This window comes from Pleuronectes platessa, chromosome 10, assembly GCF_947347685.1.
Source record: "Pleuronectes platessa chromosome 10, fPlePla1.1, whole genome shotgun sequence".
In the NCBI taxonomy this organism is placed as follows: Eukaryota; Metazoa; Chordata; class Actinopteri; order Pleuronectiformes; family Pleuronectidae; genus Pleuronectes; species Pleuronectes platessa.
Window position 1 is genome coordinate 15,944,212 of NC_070635.1, and position 25,037 is coordinate 15,969,248.

The following is a 25,037-nucleotide window of genomic DNA, read 5'->3' on the forward strand; positions in this document are numbered from 1 at the left end:
GTGGGCCTCCGTCCTTCCTCATCATGTTTGTGTTGATATGATTTATCCTCAGTGATGTTTTCAGTTTTGGTTTGGTTTGTCATGTTTTTTTATCATTTCAATAATTTATCCCATTGTGTGTTTGTTTCTGTTACCATCCGTTCCTCCCACCGATGCACACACATCCAGTTGTCCAATGGCTTTGACCACTACAGTCCGGCCAGTTCCCCCTACCTGCATAGCAACGGGGGGAGTCTGGGCTCGGGGTCGGCCACCGCCTTCCCGTTCTACCCTCCCTCCTCCTCATCCTCATCCTCCACCTCCTCCTCTTGCCCCACTCGCTCATGGTCCCGTCCCGCCTCAGCCTTGCTGCCAGACTACACTCAATACTGCACGATGGGCTCGCCCATGGTGCCGTCATCTCAAGTCCCAACCTGGAAGGTTTGTTCAGCGTAGTCCCATCCTCCATATCCAGTGTTTGTTCGACATGCAAACCTGGTTCATTGGTTTTATTGTTGTGTCCTGTGTAAATACATTTGATCAGTTTCCATCTTTAATGCTAAGTAAATTCTGCAGGCTTTAAAACTGAGATGAAGAGATGAAGCTTTTAAATATTCAACAGAGATGTTTAGTTTCAACAGTAAACATTGACGTCTTCCTTCTCAGGACTGGGCAAAGCCAGGGCCTTACGACCAGCCCATGGTCAACACACTAAGGAGGAAGAAAGACAAGGAGACCCCGACTGTCATCAACAGTAATGGTAACATGAACAGCGACGGCTCGACCTCGACCTCAGCACCAGCTCGGGCTGTGCTACAAACACCAAGCTCATCGGCTTCTGTGGTAGAGAAAAGCAGGACTGTGGCGGCACCTCTCAAGGTCAGAGTCAGTCTCCATCTCCTAATGTTTGTTTGGGTTTGATACCTCAGCTCTTCAATAACTCTTATTATTATTACTATTATTATTTCCTAATCTATTCTTATTCAGACTAATCTCAACATTGGAAGTTTGAATAAAATACTGTTTTTTGGAAGTTTGCAGTGAGTTTGTAAAACATTAAGTCACTTTGTTCGATCTGATAAAACTCCTGCACTCTGCTGCAGCCGGAGGTAAATTCCCTTCATAACAACATGAGAATTATCCAGTGATTCGTTTACCTCTTTCTTTCTGCCAATACCTAATCTACACAAACACAAGTCAGTCTACATTTTCTGGCAATTGTGATAATTGAGTTTCAGATGACCTCTCATTCAACTTCCAGCAGGGTCCATGTTTTTTGCTGTCGTTGCATTTAAACCACATGAATGAGTCTCCCCCCACTAATGTTCCCATTTAATGAGTCTAATAAGTTGTACTTAATGATTTTAATGGCTTCAATAAATTAAACCTGGCTTATCTTCCCGTTCAGACTCTTGTAACTTAATGTTTTTTGTTTTTTGTTTTTCATTTTTGGGCAATTTTTACAGGCTGGTGAAATCGAGGTCCACGAGGAACTGGCCCTAGTCTTGTCCAGAGGTCTGGAGCTGGACACCCAGAGGTCCAGCAGGGACTCCATGCAGTGCTCGAGTGGCTACAGCACGCAGACCAACACACCCTGCTGCTCCGAAGACACCATACCCTCACAAGGTAACATGAACTCTCCAGAATCAGGCCAACACCAATTTTGAAAAGTTCACTCCTAACCTTCCTGTCTCTCTTCTCCCTCTAGTGTCAGATTATGACTATTTCTCAATGGCTGGAGATCAGGATCCTGAGCAGCAGCATTCTGACTTTGACAAGTCCTCCACCATCCCCAGAAACAGTGACATCAGTCAGTCCTACCGACGCATGTTCCAAACCAAACGCCCAGCCTCCACAGCCGGCCTGCCCAGCACACAGGCTCCGTACCCTGGACAGGGGGCCTACCCCGCCGGGCCTTATCCTCCCACACCTATCCACACAGGAGCTTATCCATCTCACCCAACAGGGCCTTATCCCCCCACCCCTACAGGTAGAATCTTTATCTTTTAGACCTCATCAGATGAATACTTCAAGTCTTTTTTTTTCTACTTTCTAGTATACTATCATAAAATGTACCTAAAGTGAAATTAATTAATTTATGGATGAAATCATTGTTCTTGTTATGTCATTGCAGGCCCATGTTCAGGTCAGGCGTTTTATTCCGGATCCAGCTCCCATAATGCCTCTGGCTCCTATCCTACACCGGGGACTGCCACAATCCGCCGCACCCCGTCCTCAAAACCTTCCGCCCGCCGCTCAGGCTCTGTCGGGGGGACAGGCCCAATCCATATTCGCACGCCCGTCGTCCCGGTTAAAATCCCAACGGTGCCTGATATGTCTGCAGCATTTAACGGGAACAGGAATGCTGAGGAGAGGCGAGGAGGAGGAGAAATCCCATACTCTCCCACATTTACAGGAGGTGAGGATGTTGACACGTTGCCTGTGATGTCCTGGAGCGGTCAGGCTACGACCAACCCCCCCACCGTCCCGCTGCCCAACCAGCTGACCCAGCAGCACCTTCAGAGCGAGACTGGAGGAGAGGAGCCGAGGGAAGAGGGGAAGGGAAACATGCTGGTGGCCATTCGCAAGGGGGTCAAGCTCAAAAGAGCCCTCACCAATGATCGCTCCTCACCGCGCATCGCATGAAGACAGCATCACAATATTCAGAAACATGACCCTGTGTCATCATATTGAGGCTCCCCTTCATTATATTTGTAAATGAGGTTAAAGGCTTTAAAAAAAAAGTGTTGCTGCTAAAGATGCAATGTACAGAAATGCTAGCTTGAGAAGTCATCGGCATCTACTCTACATTTCTCAGTGTCAAATTCCGTCTGTGAGAAGCTCTCACTACAGAATGAGAGGGAAACATAGATATGCAATCAACAAGTCTCCTAGTTTGGCTTAAGATGCCACAGAAAATACATAAAGCCAGGTTTGTTAAAATATAGGTTGTGGATCACAGGCCCATTTAAGTTAGCGCCTTAGTTGAACAGTCTGTGTGAAACAAAGAGAAAAGACCTTATCTCTTACAAACATCACAATAAAGGATTCTGGCCTAAGCAATAAAATGGATTTGCAAATCCGAGCCAGTAACTGCGTTATCCCAGTATAAAACATGAGGACGTTCCTGTTTATAGCAAGAAGCACAGAGCAGCGACACCTCACACTATGTCCATGTCTCCAAGGGAACAGTAAAGACGCACTTGTGGTCAGTCTCCGAAGACGAGGGTTGGACGAGGACGACGTGTGTCTGCCTCTTCTCAGTGTGAGAAAACTGTCTAAACACCTCCTTGTAGCGGGAGTGCATTGTACCACAGAGGGATGAACTAACACTCTAGCTGCATAGTGTCCTGGCAGAAGAAGCACAGCAGCCACTGCAAGAACAACACAGCGTCAAGAGAGCAATATCCAGGTGCACTAGAGGAGTAATGGCTCCATTTGGCACCTCCTGGACTGCAGTGGCCGCTCACTTGTTTGAAGAGACCCCTGATGGCTCTAGGAAGCTGCTGTGTTGTCAAAGCCGTCCTGAACTCACAGTTCAAATACTAAAACACGTCCACAGAGCTCCACGGGGCGGAGGCGTGAACAACAGAGACATCTCCTCGAAAAGCAAAGGACGCTGTCGCCACACGCGTGATGAGTCACTTTCTGTTTTGTAGTTTCTTTTAGTATTAACATGATTTGTAAATAATTATACGAGTGTCCGTGTCGCTGCCTCTCACTCTGTCTCTTTGCCACATTTCCGCCTGCTCCACTGTGCCAGCTTCATTCAGTTTCACATCTATAGACATAAATGTTTATACGACGATCATCAAACCCCAAATGCCTCAAGATGCGAATTGGTTTTCTTTTTCATTATAGCCTCCAATATGGTTCTCATTTAATCTGCAGTATCTACACGCCGAGCGGTGCGGCTACTCCTCAGTGGTTTGTAGTTATATATTAGTCCTTATATATTAGCCTCTTCTTGTTTTGTAGCATTTATCAGCCACACTGCAGCCTGTGCATTGATCGCTTATAACATTACTATATACATATATAGTATTAAATGTTTTTATAGAAGTTGATGAGGCACATCAGTTTGTGAGTTCTCAGTGGTAATCCCACACTGTTTGAATTCTTCTGTCTGGCTGCTGTCGAACTCTTTCCTCTTTGAAACACATTTAGCTTGCATGCATTTTTTAATTCATTCGTTTTCACGTGTCATATTTTTTTGTATTGGTATCATAAACTTTTTCTTTCTAGAAGCTCATACTGAAATCTGTTGTGTAATTTAAGAGCCTCATCGTTATGGGTGCATTCATTTTTTGTATCTGAACAACAGGATGTTTCGCCCTCAGACTTATTCAGTTTTAAGACTAAAAACTGAAAGCGTTTAATGTCACTGACTTATCGTCTGTGTTTTCATTTTTCTTTTCAGTTCAAGCACTGTGAGACCATGGCTACTATGACATGTATGAAAGTGTAAATATTAATTTAGCTGCACAAGTTAGTCCAGGAGCTCACGCGTTTTTGTAATTTATTTTCTTTGTCAGTCTTTAAATCATCGTTTCGTCTTTCTCAACCTATCACTATTTTTATACTTGTATAAAATATCAGAGTTATAGAGTTGCCTCATCTATTCATGCATGTGTTTTCTGATTGTAGCAGTGAAATGTTCGACTGTCCCGCTACAGTTCACTTTAAGTCCCTTATTTCACACCAACTCATGCATAGAGAGTATTTGAATAATAACAGAAATGCTTCAAGAAAGTGTATTTTTTTTTTGTGAGCTGCAGGTTCTCAGAGAAAAGAAAAGTCTGGGTTCTGCAGTGGAGACATTTAAATCAGTATTATGAGAGCAGATTTCTGGACGATGCAGGGATGCAGTTTCTATTAAAGTTTGTTTTGAAAGACATGCAGAGCCACCTTGAGGATGGTTACAATTTAGCATGTTTGCACCTCAGTTGTGAAAATGACATTGAACACTTAATCTGTTTGGCATCTTATTAGATTTTAACAAATGGTACAGTGCCCACAGTGTCTGGCCACTCTGGCCTTGTAGGACCCGAGTCTCCCAGAGACATCGCAGCAAGAAAATCCACTTTGTTTATAGTATTTTCAACATGTCCCATGCGTTTAGTGTATTATTGTATATTATAGAGAGGTTAAATAGGAAAGGAGGGGGGCGAAATAATAGGGGATTACATCACAAAGCACATTTGGCATTGAACATACCCCCTGTGGAAAGGTGACGTCAATGCTTTGGGAAACCCAGCATTCAGTTCTCGATATTGTTGATGATGTTAATAATCTAGTTTTTTTCTTTTTTTTTTTTTTTCTGGCCGTCCACTTGTCTGAAACTTGTATTGTCATCATGTAATTTTTCGTATTTAAATTGCTAGCATAAATATATATATATATTATATCAGAGCTGCCAAATGTCACTATATCCTATGAATGAGAAATTAATAGTTTGTGAGGGTTTGAACTTTCAGTTTAACCTGGTTTATAGTTTTTATCTTATTGCTCCCCCCCCCCCACCCCCACCCCGAGGAGAGTTGAACTCTCTCTCTCTCTCTTTCTCCTCCCATGTACAGTTCAACAGGCTATGATGCAGTTTGTTTCAGGAAGTAAAAAGGTTGTTATTTGTTTTTTGTGTAATGACAGCTTTAGCATTATAATAAAAATATACATCAATTTTACTTTACCTCTGTGGCTTCTTGAATGTGCAGCCTCCATGTGTCCACCTCTCTGATATGAACTTTTCTTTCAAGATTCAGTAGTTGACCTTATAATGTAACCTCGAGATTCATTTAATAGCAGTTCTGTAGTTTCACACAGTCCTTGTCGACAGAAAGGAAAACTTTCAAAGGAGATTTATATAATTACGTGAACAAGAGAAGGCATTGAATAAAATAAAATCAATTAAGAACAGAATATTATGCACATTTCACCACATTTCATGATATGTGGGGAAATGTACTTGAGTAAAGTGCAGTGGCAACGAATGATCGCACATGGAATTTACACTATTTGGCTATAACTATGACTATAATGATGTCTGTAAATATAATATAATAGGTATAATTTCACTACAGAAAATGGTAGATGCTGTACTCTGATCAGGATATGAACACTTTGTTTTTATGATTCTGGTCACAAGGGGTCGCCCTAGTCTATGCTACTTTAAATAACCCAAACTCAGTTTAGTTTCTGTTTGGATAAAAGCTTTACTCCTCTCATTCTGAGAGGCCTGAAAACTATCATATACTCTATTGGACAAAATAAACTGAAATGAACCAGAACAGGTCGTAAACACAAGTGTTAAATTATGACTGGGTTTCCTCTTTTCCTCTTTGTGGTACTGACTGACTTCCCCTCTCAGACAAATAACTTCCACATGGTGTCATAGTTTCTTGGGGTGTGGACTCCAGGCTGAGGTCTGGTTGAATGGCTGAGGAGGGATGGACACACACACACGCACACGCAGATACACGCACAAGCACTCTACTGCTGATATCAATATCCTATAATATAAAGATTCCTCATATAAATAGTAGCACATTGAAATGGTATATGGATATTAGACATTAAAATATTTTATTAAGATACAGGTGGTCAAAACAACTCATTGTGATTCACCCTGGATGATTGTTCATGTTAATTCATATATATCCAAACTAAAATACTCCTGATGCACCACATACAGTAAATGCATATGATACGCAGTCTACTTCTGCACAGGAAGTGCGCAGGGCACTTCTGCGCGAGATGTATAATCTATGTATAATAATAATAAAACATTTCTAACCAAATAATTACATAAAAACACAATAATATTATTAATAATTATTATTTATGAAGCAACTATAAAAAAACATAGCAAAGTGTTTACAAGTGAAGGAGTGGAATACAAAACATCAGAGATAAGAAATAAATTAATACAAAGTCATCAGCAAATCCTATTATACCAAATCTAAGGTCACAATCAACAGACAGAAGCATACCTCTTACCCAGTGTTCAAATGTTTGCTTTTAACTGTGTTTTGAAAGGTGTAATATAAAACATTTGATTTAATTATAATTATTGAGGGAACAAACTATAACGTAGGATTTCTCATCAGAATAAGGACACGTTAACCTCCACAGCCTGTGTAACACGAACACATCTGACCATCAGCCCCTGTGAGATGAACGTAGCCTGCGTGCGTCCATCTGTGCCGTCACAGTTACGCACGGAGCCGAGCAGCGCAGCCATTGGAAACATCTCTCCCCTCCCCTCCCCTCCCCTCCCCTCACACACACACACACACACACACAGCATCCTGTCATCCAGAGGTTACAGCTTCTCGGGTTCACGCTCGCAAAGATGTGATTATTTCACTTGGGCACAGAGCAGAAGCAGTTTGGTGGATTTCTCGGCTCCAGGCTCCAGCAGCTCTCAGCAGGTAAGAGGCGCAGCAGCGGCCGCTTGTTGGGGGTTTTGTTCGGGGGATGGTTGATGGTGCGGGACAGCGGAGCATCGACTGAGGTGCGTCCGATTAGACAAGTTACAGTTCGGGTGTGAGGACTCCAGACGCATCGCTCTCCACCGTCCTCCTCCATAGAGGCGCGTGACACCAGCTTGGATCAGTGTGTGTGATTGTGTTTGATCGTGTGTGTTTCAGCGATGTGTGGTTGTTGGTGTCAGGCCCAAGGTTTGCCCTGAAATAGCCTGACCCAGGCTAAGGAAGAGGAGGTGGAGGAGGAGGAGGAGGGGTGTGTTTTCATGCGATCATCGCAGCGATGAATTCAAGCTAAATCATGTCATGTGTCGCGATTTGAAGACCAGGTGATAGCCGGGCCCGATGTTCTTCCTCTCCTCCAGGATCTCCTCCGCGTCGCTTCCCCTCCCTCTTCCCCGGAGATGCTGCCCTGCCTGCGGAGACTCCTACGGCCCGCCCTCTCCCTGAGAGCCGGCGCCGGACTCACCAGAGCCGGGCTCGACAGCGGCCACGCTCCCGCCGCCTCGTCCCCGCTCTCCTCGCTGCTGCAGCGGCGCAGCCTGGGCACGCACCCGGAGTCCACGGAGCCGCTCGACTCGCCCCAGGGCGCCAAGGAGTTCATCTACAGCCTGCACCCCACCGAGCGCACCTGTCTGCTGCGAGAGCTGCACAGGTTCGAGTCCATAGCCATAGCTCAAGGTAGGTGATGTGGTACACTACAGCATGTTCACACTTTAAATGGGCTCATGAGCCATCTTACATTAGAAGCTGATTCAAGCTTCAGTCTTTCAGCCATAACTTTAGTTTATGAATCATAGGAAAAGCATGAGTTACTTGAAAAATACCCCATTGCAAAATAAATCACTTATTTCAACCATTTATAAAAGGATTGAATAGTTTTTGCACCGTGGTGATGATCTATTGCAGGTCATAGTCCAGTATTTTCAAATTAAATCGAGGGTTTCATGATTTCATATGGTTGAAGCCTTTGTGTTTTATTATGTCATTATAACATTGTGAAGTCACACTTTATTCATGATTGGTCAAAGTAGAAATGGGAACCAGAGGGGAACCAGAAGGCTTCCAGTTCCAAACCCTTGTCCCTTGTCTTCTGCATATTCTGCATAATCTGCTTATGAAGATGTGAGACTTTATGACCTGTCCTGACCAGTCCAGGCCCCACAAGGTGCTGAGCTGCGTATTCAGCGTAGTCTCCACGATCGAGCGTTTTCAGCTGCATGGTCCGATGTCGCAGCAGTTCCATTCGCAGTCTGCAGCATGAGCACAGCATTGAGGTTTCATTAAACAGAATAGGTGAATTATGGGAGTACAGTACCATATAAAAGGGGGAGGAGGAGCACAGGAGATGTCCCACATAGGGAGTGGATCAATACTGAGATGGAGAGCAGGGAGGAGGAGGAGGAGGAGGAGGAGGAGGAGGACACGAGTGATGATGAAGGCTTTACATCATGTAAGGCTCTGGGAGAGTGATGCTGTTCTGACATTTTTTTCTCCAGCAGTAGAGTATAAAGTATATATTTAAAAATCGCTTCTCGTCGTTCTGTCTCATGGTTTTGTGTTTCATCTCCGCTGAATTATCGGATATTGGATTTGAAATGAACAGTGACAAACAACAAACAACGTAAAAGCCATTGAGAATATTATATATTAAGTGTTTACTGGAAGTCAATGCTGCTGCAGTGTTGTCGGTGAAAATGTCGATATGAGTCATGTGACTTGTGGGTAAAAGATAATTGTTTCAGCTCTGTGAGAAATAAGTTTGTGTTTACTCTCACAGCTAGTTTCATGACGGACCAATGATTTCCCTGCAGAGAAGATTGAAAGAGAGGATGAGCTTTAAAACCTCTGAATTTCTCCATGCAAACATTTCAGAGTTGCCATTCGAGTGCTAATGATGTGTTCCACTCAGTAGCTGTTCTACTCAGGCTGTACAGGCTGTTCCTGTAAAGCAGACATCAACACTCTGGTGAATGTTGAGCATACGTGCATATGCTGCCCTGAATAGTGTCATGTCTGTACTGTCCCTGCTCACTGTACAGTGTGTGAGGCTGTGAATGATAATCATCAGACAAGGACATGCACATACATCACAGCACAGTGTCACTGTTAATATTATTAAAATCAGCATCCCTCTCACACTGTGGCTTGAAAAGTTCCATCTATTTGTTTGGTTTACAAGATTAAATTTGATGTTTTTCTCCCAAAACGTAAATTAAAAAAATAATTCTTCACTTTTTATTAGAACCTGAAAGATATGAAAGTACAAACTTTTCTATACCAATGTATTGGTTGATATCGTCCTTAAGATTTCGTTTCAAACTCTTACGACGAAGAAATCTAACTGAGGCTTGATATTTTACAGTTAACCTGAAACTTATCTAAATCTAAAAAATGAGCTAATATATATTTATTAAATATTCACAAGTACAACCAAATATAAAGAACTTGAATCGATAAAATAAACATAAATGTTCATCTTTTCTGCATTGTTCATACTGTAAAATAAATCATATATATATTTTGGAGTTTGGACATAAATGTGGATACTAATATATAAAAGGCTCATAGCCTATTGGCCTTTATTTTCAACCAGCCGATAAATCAGTCAGGCTCCTATTTAACATGTAGATTCACCCTCATCTTGTGTCACAACAATACATATAAGTGAGTGATGGGAGCATGCTGCTGTCAGCTGCGTGTTATGTTATGGATTCATACATTATTGATCAGGCCATATAGGTCACCTCTCTCCATGTGAACAAAAATAACCCAGTTATATTCACAGTTGTCATTGTACTGCTGAAATCCATCTTCACCAACTTCAGTTAGATCTTGGGGATTGAAGAAGTCCTCCTGGTGAACCACAGCACAGTTGGGCAGGTTCTTAAACAGTCTGTTGGTCAATATGTTCCGCCATTGGTTGGGCCCTAGATGCCAATGGTGTACTCCATGAAAGTTCTCACCCATAATGGACCATTGGAAGATGTGGCAAGAAAGGGCTGAAAAACACACATATTATGCTCATATTGTAAATATCATTTGGGTTATTGCTTGAAAAGGTTTTCACTCTCTAATGTTCAGAAAACAAATCACTTTCCTTATAGTTTCTATTGCTGCAGCTCCTCTTTTCAGCCTCTGTCTGAAACACTTGGTTAAAGCCCACTCTGCTCTGATTGGCCAGCTGGCCCACTCTGTTGTTATTGGACATATGCTTGAGCACGTGTAGGTAACGTTGGCCTCTGGCTTTGCACGGGGGCGTGACAGAATAGCTGCAAGACAAATTCTGTGAGCAAATGTGAGACGGAACTCTTGGCTGGACTTCTGGCGAAGTGAGAGAGAGGAGCTTTGTGCTTTTCAACTTTTCAGATCTTTTACTGACACCAAAAAACCTATACAACACACTAGAGGAAAGAAAACAAAACAAAGAGAGCAAACAAGTTTTGCTTTGCTTCTTGCAGAGCTCTTATTGTTGTTAAATGTCAGCCTCTATTGAAGCTCAATACGTCTTCTCTCTACAGAGACTGAGAATAATGTGAGGGGGTGCACTGAAGTGAGTGTAAGCAGAGGAAGTGTACTTTCCTCTGCTCTCACCTCTGGGGCCGGCCTGGCTGCAGCTTCAGGTACATCCTCACCTTCATGCTTTAAAAACCCTCAGGGATTCTCTTACCTCCTGTATACGGGCTGTGGACGACCTGAGTCAGTTGCTGCTGAACTGGTTCCTACACTCTCTCCCACTCTCTGACTGAGAGGTGGAGTTTTTTTTTTTTACCGGGCTTGTCAGCGTCCATCATCTCTGCACAGTTTGCTGGACACCTGAAACCAAGCCCTTATTTTCTCGACGATTGTGTGCAGGTTGGCTGAGTGGAGAAGAAGCTGGGTGTAGTCGAATCCCGCTGACATATCTACGCAGTGGACAGTTCTCTGAGGTTAATGACAGGTGCTACAGGGCTGTCTGTGAAGGATGGGGGTGTCCATTTGTAGTGAGATTCCATTCAGCTTCCGTCCCATGCTCCATTGTGCTGTTAAATAAGACTCACACTTTGTGTTAGTTTTATACTCCTGTAAGAAACCCAAAGGCAGTAAAAGTCTCACTTTTAAACCAGAATTCATCAATGATTTGTTCGTTTAGGGGCCCTCGCAACAAGCCGGAAACTCAACATTGACATTTAATCTCTTTATAAATGTCATATGATGCATGTTTTAGGAAATAGTTTTAGCCTATTTACACACCTTGTAGTCACCACGGGTTGACTGTATATAAAGAAGGACGACAAGCCAGCTCCCCAAAAGTGAAGCCAAATCATCTTGATCGCCACCTGATGGCAGGCTGCACCTTCTTTAATGTACGGGACATACACCAAACTAAAAACGGGATGGTTTCTGACATTTTGCGTAAGTCTTTTTACCAAATCTAATGTTTAAAGTTTAAATATAATATTTGATGCTATCAAAACGGGGTGAAACATCATTATTGACTGCTTCAACGGATATGATTGGTCGAGAAAGGATCTTCTAGCTTGATTTTAACGTGAGGAAGTTTAGAGATGTGTCATCCATCTTTATTTAGAGTCTATTATAGACACGGAACAACGCCAGCATTCATTTTGAGTTTGTGTCTCGGGTGACTATAAATAAAAAATCTATCTCTTTTGAGCTCTGCTTTTGTTCTCCTCCACCTCCTGAGTGAATGTTGCTTGTTGTTCACCAGTGAGTCACTGGGTTTGTCTGTGTGCCGTTTGGTGCTGCCGGGCAGGAAGTTCCCACAGTGGGTTTATCAGAGCTTATTCTCCTGAAAATAGCTGCCTGCTCTGGCAAAAAGAAAATATATCAACCCTGATGATGAGAGCAGTCAGAGTGAACTAGAAGATTAAAGATGAAAGCTGAAGGCAGAGAAACAACGAGCTGATGCCGATCGCTCCACAGAGCTAAAGAAAATAGTTGAAGGATTTCAAAAATAATTATCATCACGAGGGATCTTTTCATACATACCAAAGTTATCTGATGCCTATCGGCAAGTTGGATGATTGGTGCTTTTTAATGTCAACCAAAAATTAGTTTTTTGCTATTTGGGCCATATTCACTACTTACCACATGCAGGTTCCCATCAGCCTACACCGTTCCTAGAGCACTGCATGTTGTCCCCCATTTGTTTTGGCGATATTTGGGGCACATTTGCTAAGTGGGGGAACTTTAGGCTCACATCCATTTTGTTGAGCCACAAGAAGGACAGAAGGGCTGCATCACTGCCGGAAGTGGCCCACATCTAGGATGCTGTTCTTTGGAAGTGTTAGTTCAGGTCGGTTGGGCTGTTGCCAGTTTGTCTTTATCCAGTTTCTGTGTCTGAACTTTCATTTCACAGTTTGAAAAGGTTGAAAAGTTTTTCCAAGTCTCCGGGAAAAAATAAGGTGTACTCAGCTTTTTAGGGCCCGAGGGAGCTGCAATTTCTAGCCAAGGTCCTGCACAAGAACGCCCTCGTTTCTGAGACTTGTGGAAATGCAGCCTTGGTCCATTTCAGAGGTTTAACTACCACTGGTTTAGGAATGACAAGACCTGAGAGGCGATGGAGTAAAATTTGAAGGAAACAAGTGAGGTTAAAGGCTGACGATATATGGAGGAGAGGAGGAAACAGGAGGGAAAGAAAGGATGGAGAGGGGAGAAGTCAAAGCAAAAGCTTCTCTTTAATGAGACTGTTGCAGAATGACTTAGCTATTTTAATATGAATATAAATACCTATTTTACCACTCTGGGGCAATTGGGTCAGTAATTGTAGTGCGAGGGAGAAATGGAGAGAAATATCAACAAAATTTAGAAGATACAGGCAAATTGAAAATAAAAAAGCATTAAAACTCTTATTACATCTCTGACGTAGAGCAAAAGTGTTAAAGTGTGAAGCTCAAGGAGAATTTTTGTTGTTTCATGGTAAAGAAAAGAAATGACTGACCCTATCACTTGTTAATGCTGCTGCATTAATAAAAAGAATAGCGTTATTAGAAATGAGAGACGGCTCCACTGTGGCTCCACAGTATTATTGATGATAAGGATTTCCAGATTCATTCACTTCACCATATCATTTACACTGAATCGCATTTAGTTGATAAACATCGTTAAAAACAATGAAGCAGGAGAAGTGGAAAATGAGACTTCGTTGTTGTCGAATTTTAGCACTAATGTCTGCAGCACACTGGAGGACTTTCAAAAGCTAAACCAAGACCACAGATGTAAGAGCAGATGTTGCCTATTTTTAATATTCCAATTGTGAGAGCGCACACGCTGGACGAAGCAGTCCACCCGCAGGAACACACGTAGGGCCTTTAAACAAAAGGTTTCTGGTTGGTAATTCCAAAGAAACTCAAAGAAACTCAAAGAAACTGGCGTGGTCAGATGTGACTTGAGAATAAATGGGAGCTGACTTGTCAAAATAAACGAGTCACAATTTCTCCTTCCTTTTCCAATGTCCACCCGGCACGGGAAACAAAAGCCTTATTTACGCTGTAGGCAGCCATTTTCTGCTCTCAACACAGGTACAGAACATCCGGGGGGTTTCCAGTCAGCTCGCTCTCATTTTCTCAGCCCAGTGGTCCAATCTCTGTTTCTGTCATACCACATGAGTCTCCCTGATTTCCAATAAAACTCGCTTGATGCTTACGATTCGAAGCCTCCCTGAACCCTTCACACTGTGAGATAATTTGGCCAGATGATCCCTTCAGATCATCCTTGAAGCAGCCCCACGATCGTCAGGAGGGAATCAAACCCGAAATGTGATAGATTATCCCGTTACATGCCGAATATCATAATCTGCAAAATGGCTGAAGATGTTTTTACTGAAAACTGAAACGAAAGAAAAACAAAAGACAGAAAATACATGTTTTTGAGTCTGCTTCGTTCCAGTTGAACGCTTCTTTGCATTAGTTTGAATTTAAATCGGTATCACTGGGCGGTACATGCTGATCTATACATATTTTAAGAAGTAGGAAAAGCTTTCTTGCTCGGACAGGCAGCATATATTTGCATATATGTATCTTAATGTACAAAAGATAGAAGGAGCAGATGTAGAGCGAGGTGAAGGAGAGGTGCAGCAGATTGGTGAATAAATCCTGCTCGGGTCCATCTGGATCTCGTGATCATGAGTGTTGGGTCACACGGTGACTCAGGGACATTCTAACGTGGCTTTCCCACAAGGCTGCTGGTGGAAAGGAAAACATGAGATGAGACCACATGGAGGCAATTTCTCTCGAAGCACTGCAGAGCGAGATTCATGCTGCGGAGGCCGAGCATTTCATTTTCTTCCATTCCAACAACCATTCGCTTAAAAAATTCTTCTTCATCTTAAACGACTCAGTGTAATGAATCCACCATTAAAGCCTCCATCCTCAGGTTTGTGGATTTCAAAGAGACGCCTAATATATTCAGTGCACATTAGATTGCTTTCATAGTGATATTATATTCCATCTTTTATGGGGAAAGCTGTGTCCCGTCACCACCAGGCATCTACCTTGATGTATTGAGGAAGAGGAGCAGCTTTTCTTTTCTTCATTCTCCCTCAGCTCATGCATCGCAGTTATTATGTGCGTGTGACTCACTGGATATAGACGGCAGGTTTAAGCCTGACATTGGCTGAATGTCTTGTGAACCCTTCCCCTCCCTTCCCACTTCCTGCCTGTCGGGGTTTAAAAAATCAACATTAACGACAGCAACTTCCAAGCTTCAAACAATCTTTAAAATCTTGTTGTCTTGTAGATTCAAATTTAACTCCAGCAATGTGCTATTGTTGCTCTCCAATCTCCCCAATAACCCGTATTTATGTCATTGAAAAGTTTCCAAATGTATTAAAAATCTAAAACTGCAATCTCATTTGCGAAAATATTCAGACGTTCAGGGTGTCCCCTCAAACTGGTGCATCCTGTTTGCTTTGATTGTCCTGGTGGTGTCATAAATGGAAGTGACAGGACTGATTTTAGAAAGGCACAAGCCTGGTTTTATTAGTCCCACAATTCACAATGTGTGTCAGGACAAAAGCCAAGCAGTGAAGTGGCAATAAATCAGGGCAGGGGGCATTAAATCATTTGTGAAGCCCTGCGTGTTTACACCAGCAAAGTGGCCTTAATAAACGTGAAGAGGAGGAACTTTGCAACCACGTCAGGACTTGTCCGAATCGGCTGTCTGACCTAACCGGGTAAGAAGGGACTTGGTCAGGCTGGTAAGCAAGTAAGTGCTTGAATGTCCCAGACAAAGCCCGTAGAGCGTCTGTAGAGAAACCTGAAGATGACAGTTCAGGGTCTCTTCCCATTTAATATGTGTGGGAGAATCTGTCTGGATGAATAAGGTAAACTGGCCAAATCCAGGTGTTCAGAGCCTGGAGAGATTCAACCACGACTGAAGCTTGAGCTGCTGCCAAAGAGGTTTTACAAAGAACTGAATTAAGAGTCTGGACACTTATAAATGAAGGATTCCGTTTTTCAATTTACAATTGGCATTTCTAAAACTGTTTCCATTTTACTGGCTGTGGAGTGTAGGCAACTTCTTCTTTAAACTGAATTTACCACACTATTAACGCTGCAAAGCCTGAAACAGCCTGAATACTGAATCGGGAGAGACTCTGTAATAATGAATAGAAGAAACACATTTTTTCTCCATATTCACCTGATAGACAACAACAGTTATTTTCCTTGTTTGAAGTCTAGTACTAAGAGAATACATCAAGGCCAGGTTTTAACAGAAAAGAAATCCCATTGTAAACAGAGGCCTATATGTGAGATCGTCCACCAATTACAATCTAATTCAAAATATGCGAGGTGAGGAGGAAAATCTCGGCATATGGTTCGTCCTTCTCATGAAACCCAAACAGATGGATCAAGGCATGAATTCAATTACACAGGCAGCACGGAGGCCTCAGTAATGTTATTATGCTCTGCGGGATCCCTTTAATATTCAAGGTCTCGTTTGTTTCGTGAGCCCGACCTCGTTCGATCACGAGGTCGTGAGCTTCAGCGTCTCTGAGACAGGGATGGACAGCTCGACCTTTAAAGACAACACAGACGCACTTCCTGTCACCTCTTTAGTTTCTTGTCCATTTCTCTTCTGTCTTGCACCTCAAATGTTTCCTTTCTCTCATTCTGTCGCTCCCTTTTGCTAAATGTGCCACTGCACACTACTCATCAGACCTGCCTGCTCCTGTCCTTGGTCTGTACCTGAGCTGTTCAGAGGATTTTAAGTGACATCTGATCTCACCACAGCTCCACAAGGCGGAAGTCAGAGACTGAAGAGAAAGACTGCAAACTAAAGGATCCAAAACCAAAACAATCAGCTGATAGATGATAAAAGGCTCAGTCGAGCTGTAGAGAACAGCAGAGTCAGGAGATGGTTTGTTGGTTTCACTGTTGGTGATCTCTTTCCAATATATTGACATGATCAGTTGCAACTTTTCAAAATATTGGCGGTAACAGTTTTTGGTATTTGTTCTAAGTAAAATGTTAGTGTAACATTAAAACATTCATGTGTCATAAGTGTGCAGGCTCTTCTTTGTTATTGTCGAATCGCTCCGGACCACCTTGCACCTTGTGATGTGTGTTTTAGTTTGTTTTTATCTCCCTCGTGTACCATTCAAAATCAGACCACCCATCCTCCGGACTCCAGGTCTGATTCAAAGCCTATTTCCCTGTTGTCTCTTGCTGATTATTTCAGGTTATTTAAGAGGGTCACACTCAGAGCTTCTTCCATTCTCTGCAAAACAAATGCAAATGTTTTGCAGAAGCACTTTTCAAGACCAAGCTCGTTTCTCTCCTGCTCCTCCTGCTTCATCTGCCGCCGTTATTCAGCCGGGACGCCGCGGTCACACTGAATGCTATCATCTCTCTTGCTGCTGCTGTGTGCTGTAATGTGTGGGCACAGCTAAACCGAGCAAAGCCATTCATAAAGATGCATAATCATCTCACACTAGGATCAACAGAACCCTTTTCACAGCAGACATTTTGTCTGGTAACAACAGAATGCCAACACTTGTGCCGCTGCTATAATGTGCCAGAAAAGATCTTTAGAAGAGTCAGCACCATGGTCAGTAACCATCTGTCTCTGTGAGTCATCTGATCCCCGACTACTTGGCACTTAGGACGCCACATGCAATCAACTGCAATTAACTTGAGATAGAACACATGGCACACTTATATTCATCACCGGGACTGAGTAGTGTTAGTGGGACGCAGAGGAATCCTGCTGCATTTAAATCCCCTGGAGACAAAACAGGGCTTTACATTTACTGCAAGATTCTGTAGGTGTGTATCACCATCAACATGTGAAGAGGGTGTTCACCATTCAATTCAAATGCCTGGTCTCATAGAGCCTCCATCCCTGTGTGGTGCTGGGGGTGTGGTTGTAAAGTGTGGATGTCAGTTATTTCTGGCAGCATTGAAAATCATTTCTCTGTTTTCTCTTGGTTCCTTTGGCCGAGTTCCAGCTACAAGACAATTAGGAACAACACTATTCCCCCTTTTTTTTCTTCCCCCTCTCCTGTGAATTGCATTTCATCAGGGGACTATTTGTACTTGATCCTGTCTGTGTGCTGTTCAGACCCTCTGCAGCTGCCTTAATTACCACTGTTGGAATCGGCCCTGCCAAATACAGTTCACTGAGCACTGAGGAGAAACGCACCTCGCTGAAGGTTACGACTGCGTTTACTTTGAGCTCTACTCATTATTTTCTCTCAGCCAACAAATAGTATTTGAAGCTGTGATATGACAATTTAAATTTATTCCATTATACTCCTGAGACTCGTAAAGAAGTCTGAACGTCTAAAAGCAGATACAGAGAAAGGTTTCCACCAAATAAACTTTCATATGCAAATCATGAGAATAAGATAGACTCAAATACTTCTACACTACCTCAGACTATAAATTAGTCCTTTCAGTGTGGATTACTTTATACACATTATGGTGTATTTCCCTACATATTAGTTATGTTTAAAGCCCTGTCAGTTTGTTGGTTGGTTTATATGTTTGTAGGGATGTCCCGATACAACTTTTTCACTTCCGATACGATACCGATATTGTAGCCTTGAGTATTGGCCGATACCGATATCAATACGATACGATATAGGCACAAATCATACATATATTTATTCCTTATTTTGTTGTGTGGAATGTTAGAAAAGGCTTGATAAAGTGATGTTACTGTTACTGATGTTGTAGTGATATAACAGAAAACAATAGTCAGCAACAGTAGGTATAGGAAAAACTGACCCATGTATTATTAACCAATTGGTTACATAAATTTTAACCTTCAACATAAGAGTATTACCTCAACAAATCCAATGAAAACAAAATGTTATATTTAAAGTGCAAAATAACCACTGGTTACCAACATCATTATACAATTGAATAGAATAAATTAAATTTTAAAGTGCAAACAATTCAAGTTCACTTCAGTTATTTTTCTACTGTCAGCATATGTTGGAAACAACTGTGGGCAGGGACAAAAACAACAAAAACTATAGGAATAATGTAGCGAGGTTCGAGGTGCTCCATTAAGCGTTTAAACCCGACATTACTCACCACCGACAGGGGCTGGTCATCAAGCACAATAAACTGGGCTATCTTTTCTGTTATGGCCATTGCCTTTTTGCTGTCCCGTGGTAGTTTGTCATAGCCTGGATGCCAGACGAATTTAGCCCCGCCCACAACAGATTTGGTCGGGCAGTTCGGTCTGGGGTCGCTCCATTGGGAAAAAATTATGGCCGGACTGGGCCAATCAGATTGTCAGGGCGGGCTTTATACGATGATTGACAGATGATCAACGGTGACGTAATCAACCACGTCACCAAAGTGCCCTCGGGTTGAATTCGTTTTCAACAAACATGCCTGCCGCTGGCGAGCTGAGATGTGTAGATGCTGCCATTGAGTCTGTTTTAGAAGACATCGACAGCGCATTCATTTTGAAAGAGGAACACAGAACGTGGAGGCGACGCCAAAGCACCGCGCTAATCCCTATCGCCCCGGCGCTTGGCTGTTCACAACGGACACTGAAGCGACGCTGAACCGCCGGGCAGCGCTAATAATATCACCCGTTGATCCAGTAGATCGCTGCACGGCTTTGTGCCGGTCACACCGGAGGCTGAAGCACCGCGCTGCGCCAAGGCTGCCTCGCGGTGCTTCAGCCTCCGGTGTGACCGGCACAAAGTTTTAACATGGGAGTGGATGGGAGCCAGCTGTTATTTAAGGCTTGGCGCTGCGCTGAAGCGTCCGGTGTGAACCCGGGTTAGTAAATAACTCACAATGCGTTGCTTAGCATACGTCACATACTACGTTGCTCTGATTGGTTGTAGGTCTATCCAATTGAGCGAAATACTTCCACACAGCCGACATCACTACACCTTGCTGCAGGCACACACGTTGTCGTTGTTGTGATCACGTGGGCTGTGCATGCTGGATCAGAGACGCTCTTCTTCCGCGGCCGGCACCAACGTTAATTAAGGGGCATTACCACCTACTGTGTTGGAGTGTGATCAAACCAGAGTCACCTATTATAGAAGTCCTGTAGCGGTAAATGGACAGCTTATATCGGAGCGCTTATATCGGAGTTTTTAGATTCAGTCCGATAAAATCCGATATTCACTTTTTTGGCTGATATCGGACTGATTTCCGATATCAATATCGGATCGGGACATCCCTATATGTTTGTACGCTTGATGATAACACAACAACTCCTTGATGGATTGAGGGAAGAACTCATTGAATGTTTGGTGCGGATCTGAATCAGGGGACAGATTTAATAATGTCTCAACCCTCTCGTAGACATTGCAAGATAAAGCAGTTTCATTTTAAAATTTTCAACAATTTCCAAGGAAATATTTGATGGATCTCTAGATGGAAAAGAAATCTGAAACTAATATCAATGTGTGTGCACACTTTGGTCCCGCTTAATTTAAGGGGACCATTTGGCCTTGGTGGATTTATGAGGATTTTGTATAAAATCAAATCACACATTCAGGGACAGTTAAGAACTTGTTGGTCTACAAACCTGTCCCTATTCCTTTTTTTTTAAGACTTACGACTGTTCCAGCCTTGGCCCACATTGTGTGTGTCCTGTGTAATTTCCCTCTTTTCCGTCTCATATATCATAGGAGAAAAGCAAAGTGCTGCACAGTTGATGAATGGCTGCAGTTGTTCTCATTCTTCTGGATGAACTCAATCGATCCTGTGCACATCTATGCTCAGTCACACACCCACACACTCATTGGTGTTTCCCTAAAACGCAGAAAGGGTGACACCGATTTAAACAGACAAACACATGGGGATACACTCGCACTTGAAACCACAGAAGAGTCTGTGGTGATAAAAGTGCTCTCAGACGAGGAGAATCCCTTTCTCCCTGTGAGGAGGTGTGCAATTTGAAAATCAATACAAATCCCGAGGGAAAACACGGATGTTTCTTCGTCCACGTTGGTTAGATAAAGTCAGAGACACACACACACACTGACAGAGGCATGTCCGCAAACCGCACTGCACTGCTATACACAGTCCTGCAATGAAAAATGCCCCAGGAACACTAAAGGCCTGTATTTGCAGAAAATCTTATTGGCTCAATTTGTCATTTTTACTTGGGCGAAGGAAGCTCAGCATAATTTTTGTGGAGAGAGAACTTTGTTTTTTTACAGACTTATCCAGTTGACAAAACTCTGTTCACAATTTTTTTTTATGCTATATCCACTTCTATGTCTTTTTTTAAGACAAAAGGTGTGACTATCTAGAATTCAAGCAATCAAAACAAAAGATTGCTTGTTATTGATTTACCTCTATAAACAGAGGCTTTTTCATACATGTACTCAGAGTTTTTCTGTCACATATGGAAAAAGCAATAGGAGATTTAAAAAATAGGGATAAAACTTAATCAACCAGCAAATAAACTGGAACATGTTGGTGGATGGACTGTTGTATTTGGAAGCATCCTCACCAAGTTTTTCTTTTTGAGCCTTTTACAGTAAAATACCATCTGGTTCTCTGAGCAGGGGACACAGAGCAGTACAACAGTTATTTGCTGACCACTTTAGTTTATCCATGTAAGCTTCAGGGAGCAGTTGTAGCTGACACGGTGACGCATCGTGTTGATGCCGGTGCCAGTTGCTTGCCTCGTGGCTGATTATGCAGTAGGAGGCCACACGATAAGAGAAGAATGGAACCTGGCCACTTTGGTATTTAATCATGCTGCTGGTTAGCTACTTATCACAGACCATTAAATGTTTTCACCACTCCTGTCTCTTGAAATTGGATTTTCTGGAGACGGCAGCTCCGAAACCTCCAAGCAATCAATACTTTGTACCAGCAGTTCTGGCCACCATAGATATTCATGTCAACTGTCAAGTTCTAATAAATGGCCTTATGAAGACCAATGGGTTGGGAGAGAAATTCTGTTTCTCGTTTCTCGTTTTTTGTGTTCATGATGAGACGGTGACTCAGCTTTTGGAATCTAGTTTCATTCTTTTTTAAATGATGGAACAATACGGCAGGAAGTGGCCTCTGTGTTGGGCCACACCTGATGTATTGTCTTATTTGATTTCTTTCCAGATGAAAGTGGGGCAGATTAGAGGGATTTATTCTCATGATCATAAGGCTGATTGCTAGCTTCAGTGAACAGCGCATGACAGTATCACCTGCAAATGCAACAGAAGAAGCTCTTTTGGATTAAATAACAACAAATACTCAATACATTCTATTTTTATTTTTAACCGTTTTAATCTCCTGAGATCTAGAAAAATACGTTGTTGTTTGCACATAATATCTCTTACAATTTCTCAAATCCCTAATATGGCTTGATCCTTTTAATTCTTATGAAAAATGATCTAAACAAATATGGATCATAACAGGGTAAGTCCTTTTGTCAATTATGGCAAACGTACAAATAAAAGGAAGATTTAACCCTGGTGTTATGATATTGTATTTCTATAGCCAATAAATTTAGTCATTGAAGATGAGCAGGTTTTAGTGACAATAAATAACTACACCAGATTTACTAGTGATAATTACTATTGTTTGCCTAGGGGCTAATATTAAGAATTTGTCAGAACATATATGTTGAGATAGTGAGAAGGGATCCACACAGTTTGACACCTCAACCCTCCATTAGTAACTAACTTATCGGACTGACCTTCATAAATTATTGTTGTGAGACTGACTGAAGCTCATTGGGAAAAAATGTAAATCATTTAACATCTTTTCCCATCAGTCCTGCTAAAATGCTGTTTCATTATATGGCCAATATTACTTTCTTTAGAAACTACTTTCTCGTTTTAATAATGAACATTTATTTGATCCCCAAGGGCGTCTAATAATGTCTCCTTGTTTGTATAATCGGATAGAAGAGACTCAATAATATACTGTGTTTACTCTCTGTAATAAAAATAAAATAAAACATCCATACAGTTTGTTAATTAAATTATCTTTGTGAAACCACCATGGCAATAAATGCTAACATATGAAACAAGAGGAGAAAAAGCAGATCCCTCTGTATTGTATCAATTGTTAATGACATCCACGGCGAGTTATTTCATTTCTGGAGGCGTACAGATGATAGTGTCATGTGACTGCTCAGAATAATCCAGCGGCGGTTGTTCAGAGGAGGCTTCAGAGAGAACAGTTGTGAAGTAGAGGCAGCAGTTACTCTGACAGCGTTTGTTCACTGATCAGCACGGGAGGATCACTGGAAGCATTTAATTAAATCCCAAAACAACCCCATGATGACTGATTAATGGAAGGAAACACGTTCTGCTGCCTAAACGCTGGAGCCATTTGTCTTCTGCAAACGTGAAGCTCCCTCACTGCCAGTTACTTTCTGTCTGGTCATGGGAGAGTTCAGAAGCTTTAACAGCGTTCATGAGGAAATTAGAGAAATAAAAGAACAAATGGAGGAGGAGATTCGGGTGAAGGCATTGACTTTGTGTGAGCATGAGCGCTGACGGTGAACGTGTGAATGTGTCAGCCGGCTACTGAGGTGGACAATTGTGTGTTGTTGTGTCAGCAACATGAGATGAGGGAAGTAGGAAGCTTGTAATGTGACACTGACTCCTGAATGGAAATGAGGGGGGAGAGAAGCAGATGGGAGGGGAGAGCAGGCAGGGTGGAGGAAGGAAGGCAGATGGTTATTTTCTTCCATTTGATTTTTTATTGCGGCCTAGATTTTGATCAAGTGGTTAATTTTGCCAGATTTCTCTATTAAATCATTTAGTCGTTTTCATACGTCAGACCTTCCTCCAATTTGCAAAGCTGTGTTCACAATTTTCATGCTTTACCAGAATCAAGAGACAGAATCTGGAATGAGTTCGACATTTAAATAAAATTCAAGCAATCACTGCAAAGGACAATGTTAATAGTTTTGACACATCCACTCTGCATAATGTCTGGAAAATTTGGTTCAGACACTTGCTTTTCATATATATAGCCTAGCTGGAAATTGTCTAAGACAGATGTGTGGCGTCCTGTCATTTTAGTTTGTTAATTGCAGTCTGTGTGTTTTCTATTTCCTGTTTTATTTTGTAGCCTTGCTCTCACTGTCTTGTTTTAGCTTCTCGGTGTCTCACTTCCTGTCCTTGATTGTGATCTCCAATCCTCATGTGTTTCACCTGGTGTAATTGCCCCGGCCTTCCTGCTTTGTATTTAAGCCTCTGTTTCCCTTTGTCTGGTGTCGGGTTGTACTAGTTGTTTTCTCCCCACGTCGTGAGAAATGGTTTGTTTGTTCCTGCGGTTTCGACCAGCTTCTCCTGCTTCCTCGTTCCTTGTTCTCAGTGCGCCTTGTCGCCAGTGTTACTTTTGTTAGTGTTCTTGTTTTGTTTTTGTCTTGTTAAAGACGTTTTTGTATATTAAATCCCCTTTTTGTTATAACCTCTGCATCCTGGGTCCATCTCCTCCCTCAAACCGTAACAAGATGCTTTCACAACATCCACAAACCCACCTGCCTGCTATGAGCTCTCTGTACATTATCCTGCTGTATTCTCACATGGGCTCACTCAGACCTTATCCAGAGTTTCTCCTAGAGGACTGGCAGGAAAAACTCTGGAGAACATCCTAAGAAATTGCGTTCTTACAGCCCCTCTTGATGATTTCAGGAGAATATCCAGTTCAGTGCATGTCAGATGCTAAAGAAATATTTTCTTCAGATTTGTATGTTTTCCCTCATTATGCAAAGCTTTGAGCAGATTGTGCATCGGTATGTGCGTGATTATACAACACCTGTAGAAGATGAAACAGAATTCATTACGTGGACTCATCATTTTCCACTTTTACCTCACAGCAATTTGTCAGTTTTCACGCAGTTTGCAGAGGAAATAATAACGTCTTCCCTAAAACCAGTTTAATAACCTCTTGTCCCAGTACGAGTTCACAGTAAAACCAGTGTTGCGTTGATTGTGTCACATCCAGTCTGACACTTGGTTTATTCTGGGCCCTCTCCTCGCAGATCGACGTCACTGCTCGTTAGCTTCAGTGTCACGCTGTCAGAAACCTGTGATGAGATCTCACATCCTTTTATTGTCACACATGTTATGGTAGCTGCTTTTAGATGCTTGAAAACATGATGATATTAATGAAGAAA

The 25,037-nt window shown here is 42.3% G+C and overlaps 2 protein-coding genes across 6 annotated transcripts in view; both read left to right on the forward strand.

Moving 5' to 3' along the window:
• LOC128449253 (protein MTSS 1) overlaps positions 1 to 5,663 on the forward strand; it is a 48,871-nt gene extending 43,208 nt beyond the window's left edge. For all 5 annotated transcript variants that reach the window (XM_053432316.1, XM_053432319.1, XM_053432320.1 and 2 more), the window contains 5 exons: positions 169 to 420; positions 646 to 858; positions 1,446 to 1,605; positions 1,688 to 1,969; positions 2,114 to 5,663. In XM_053432316.1, coding sequence (XP_053288291.1) covers positions 169 to 420; positions 646 to 858; positions 1,446 to 1,605; positions 1,688 to 1,969; positions 2,114 to 2,625 — 1,419 coding nt within the window. In that variant the 3' untranslated portion in view covers positions 2,626 to 5,663. The remainder of the gene's footprint in view (positions 1 to 168; positions 421 to 645; positions 859 to 1,445; positions 1,606 to 1,687; positions 1,970 to 2,113) is intronic.
• Positions 5,664 to 7,277: 1,614 nt separating this feature from the next.
• The window catches only part of LOC128449847 (transmembrane protein 65), a 38,435-nt gene continuing 20,675 nt past the window's right edge, over positions 7,278 to 25,037 (forward strand). The window contains exons 1-2 of the mRNA XM_053433174.1: positions 7,278 to 7,409; positions 7,829 to 8,144. Coding sequence (XP_053289149.1) covers positions 7,868 to 8,144 — 277 coding nt within the window. The 5' untranslated portion in view covers positions 7,278 to 7,409; positions 7,829 to 7,867. The remainder of the gene's footprint in view (positions 7,410 to 7,828; positions 8,145 to 25,037) is intronic.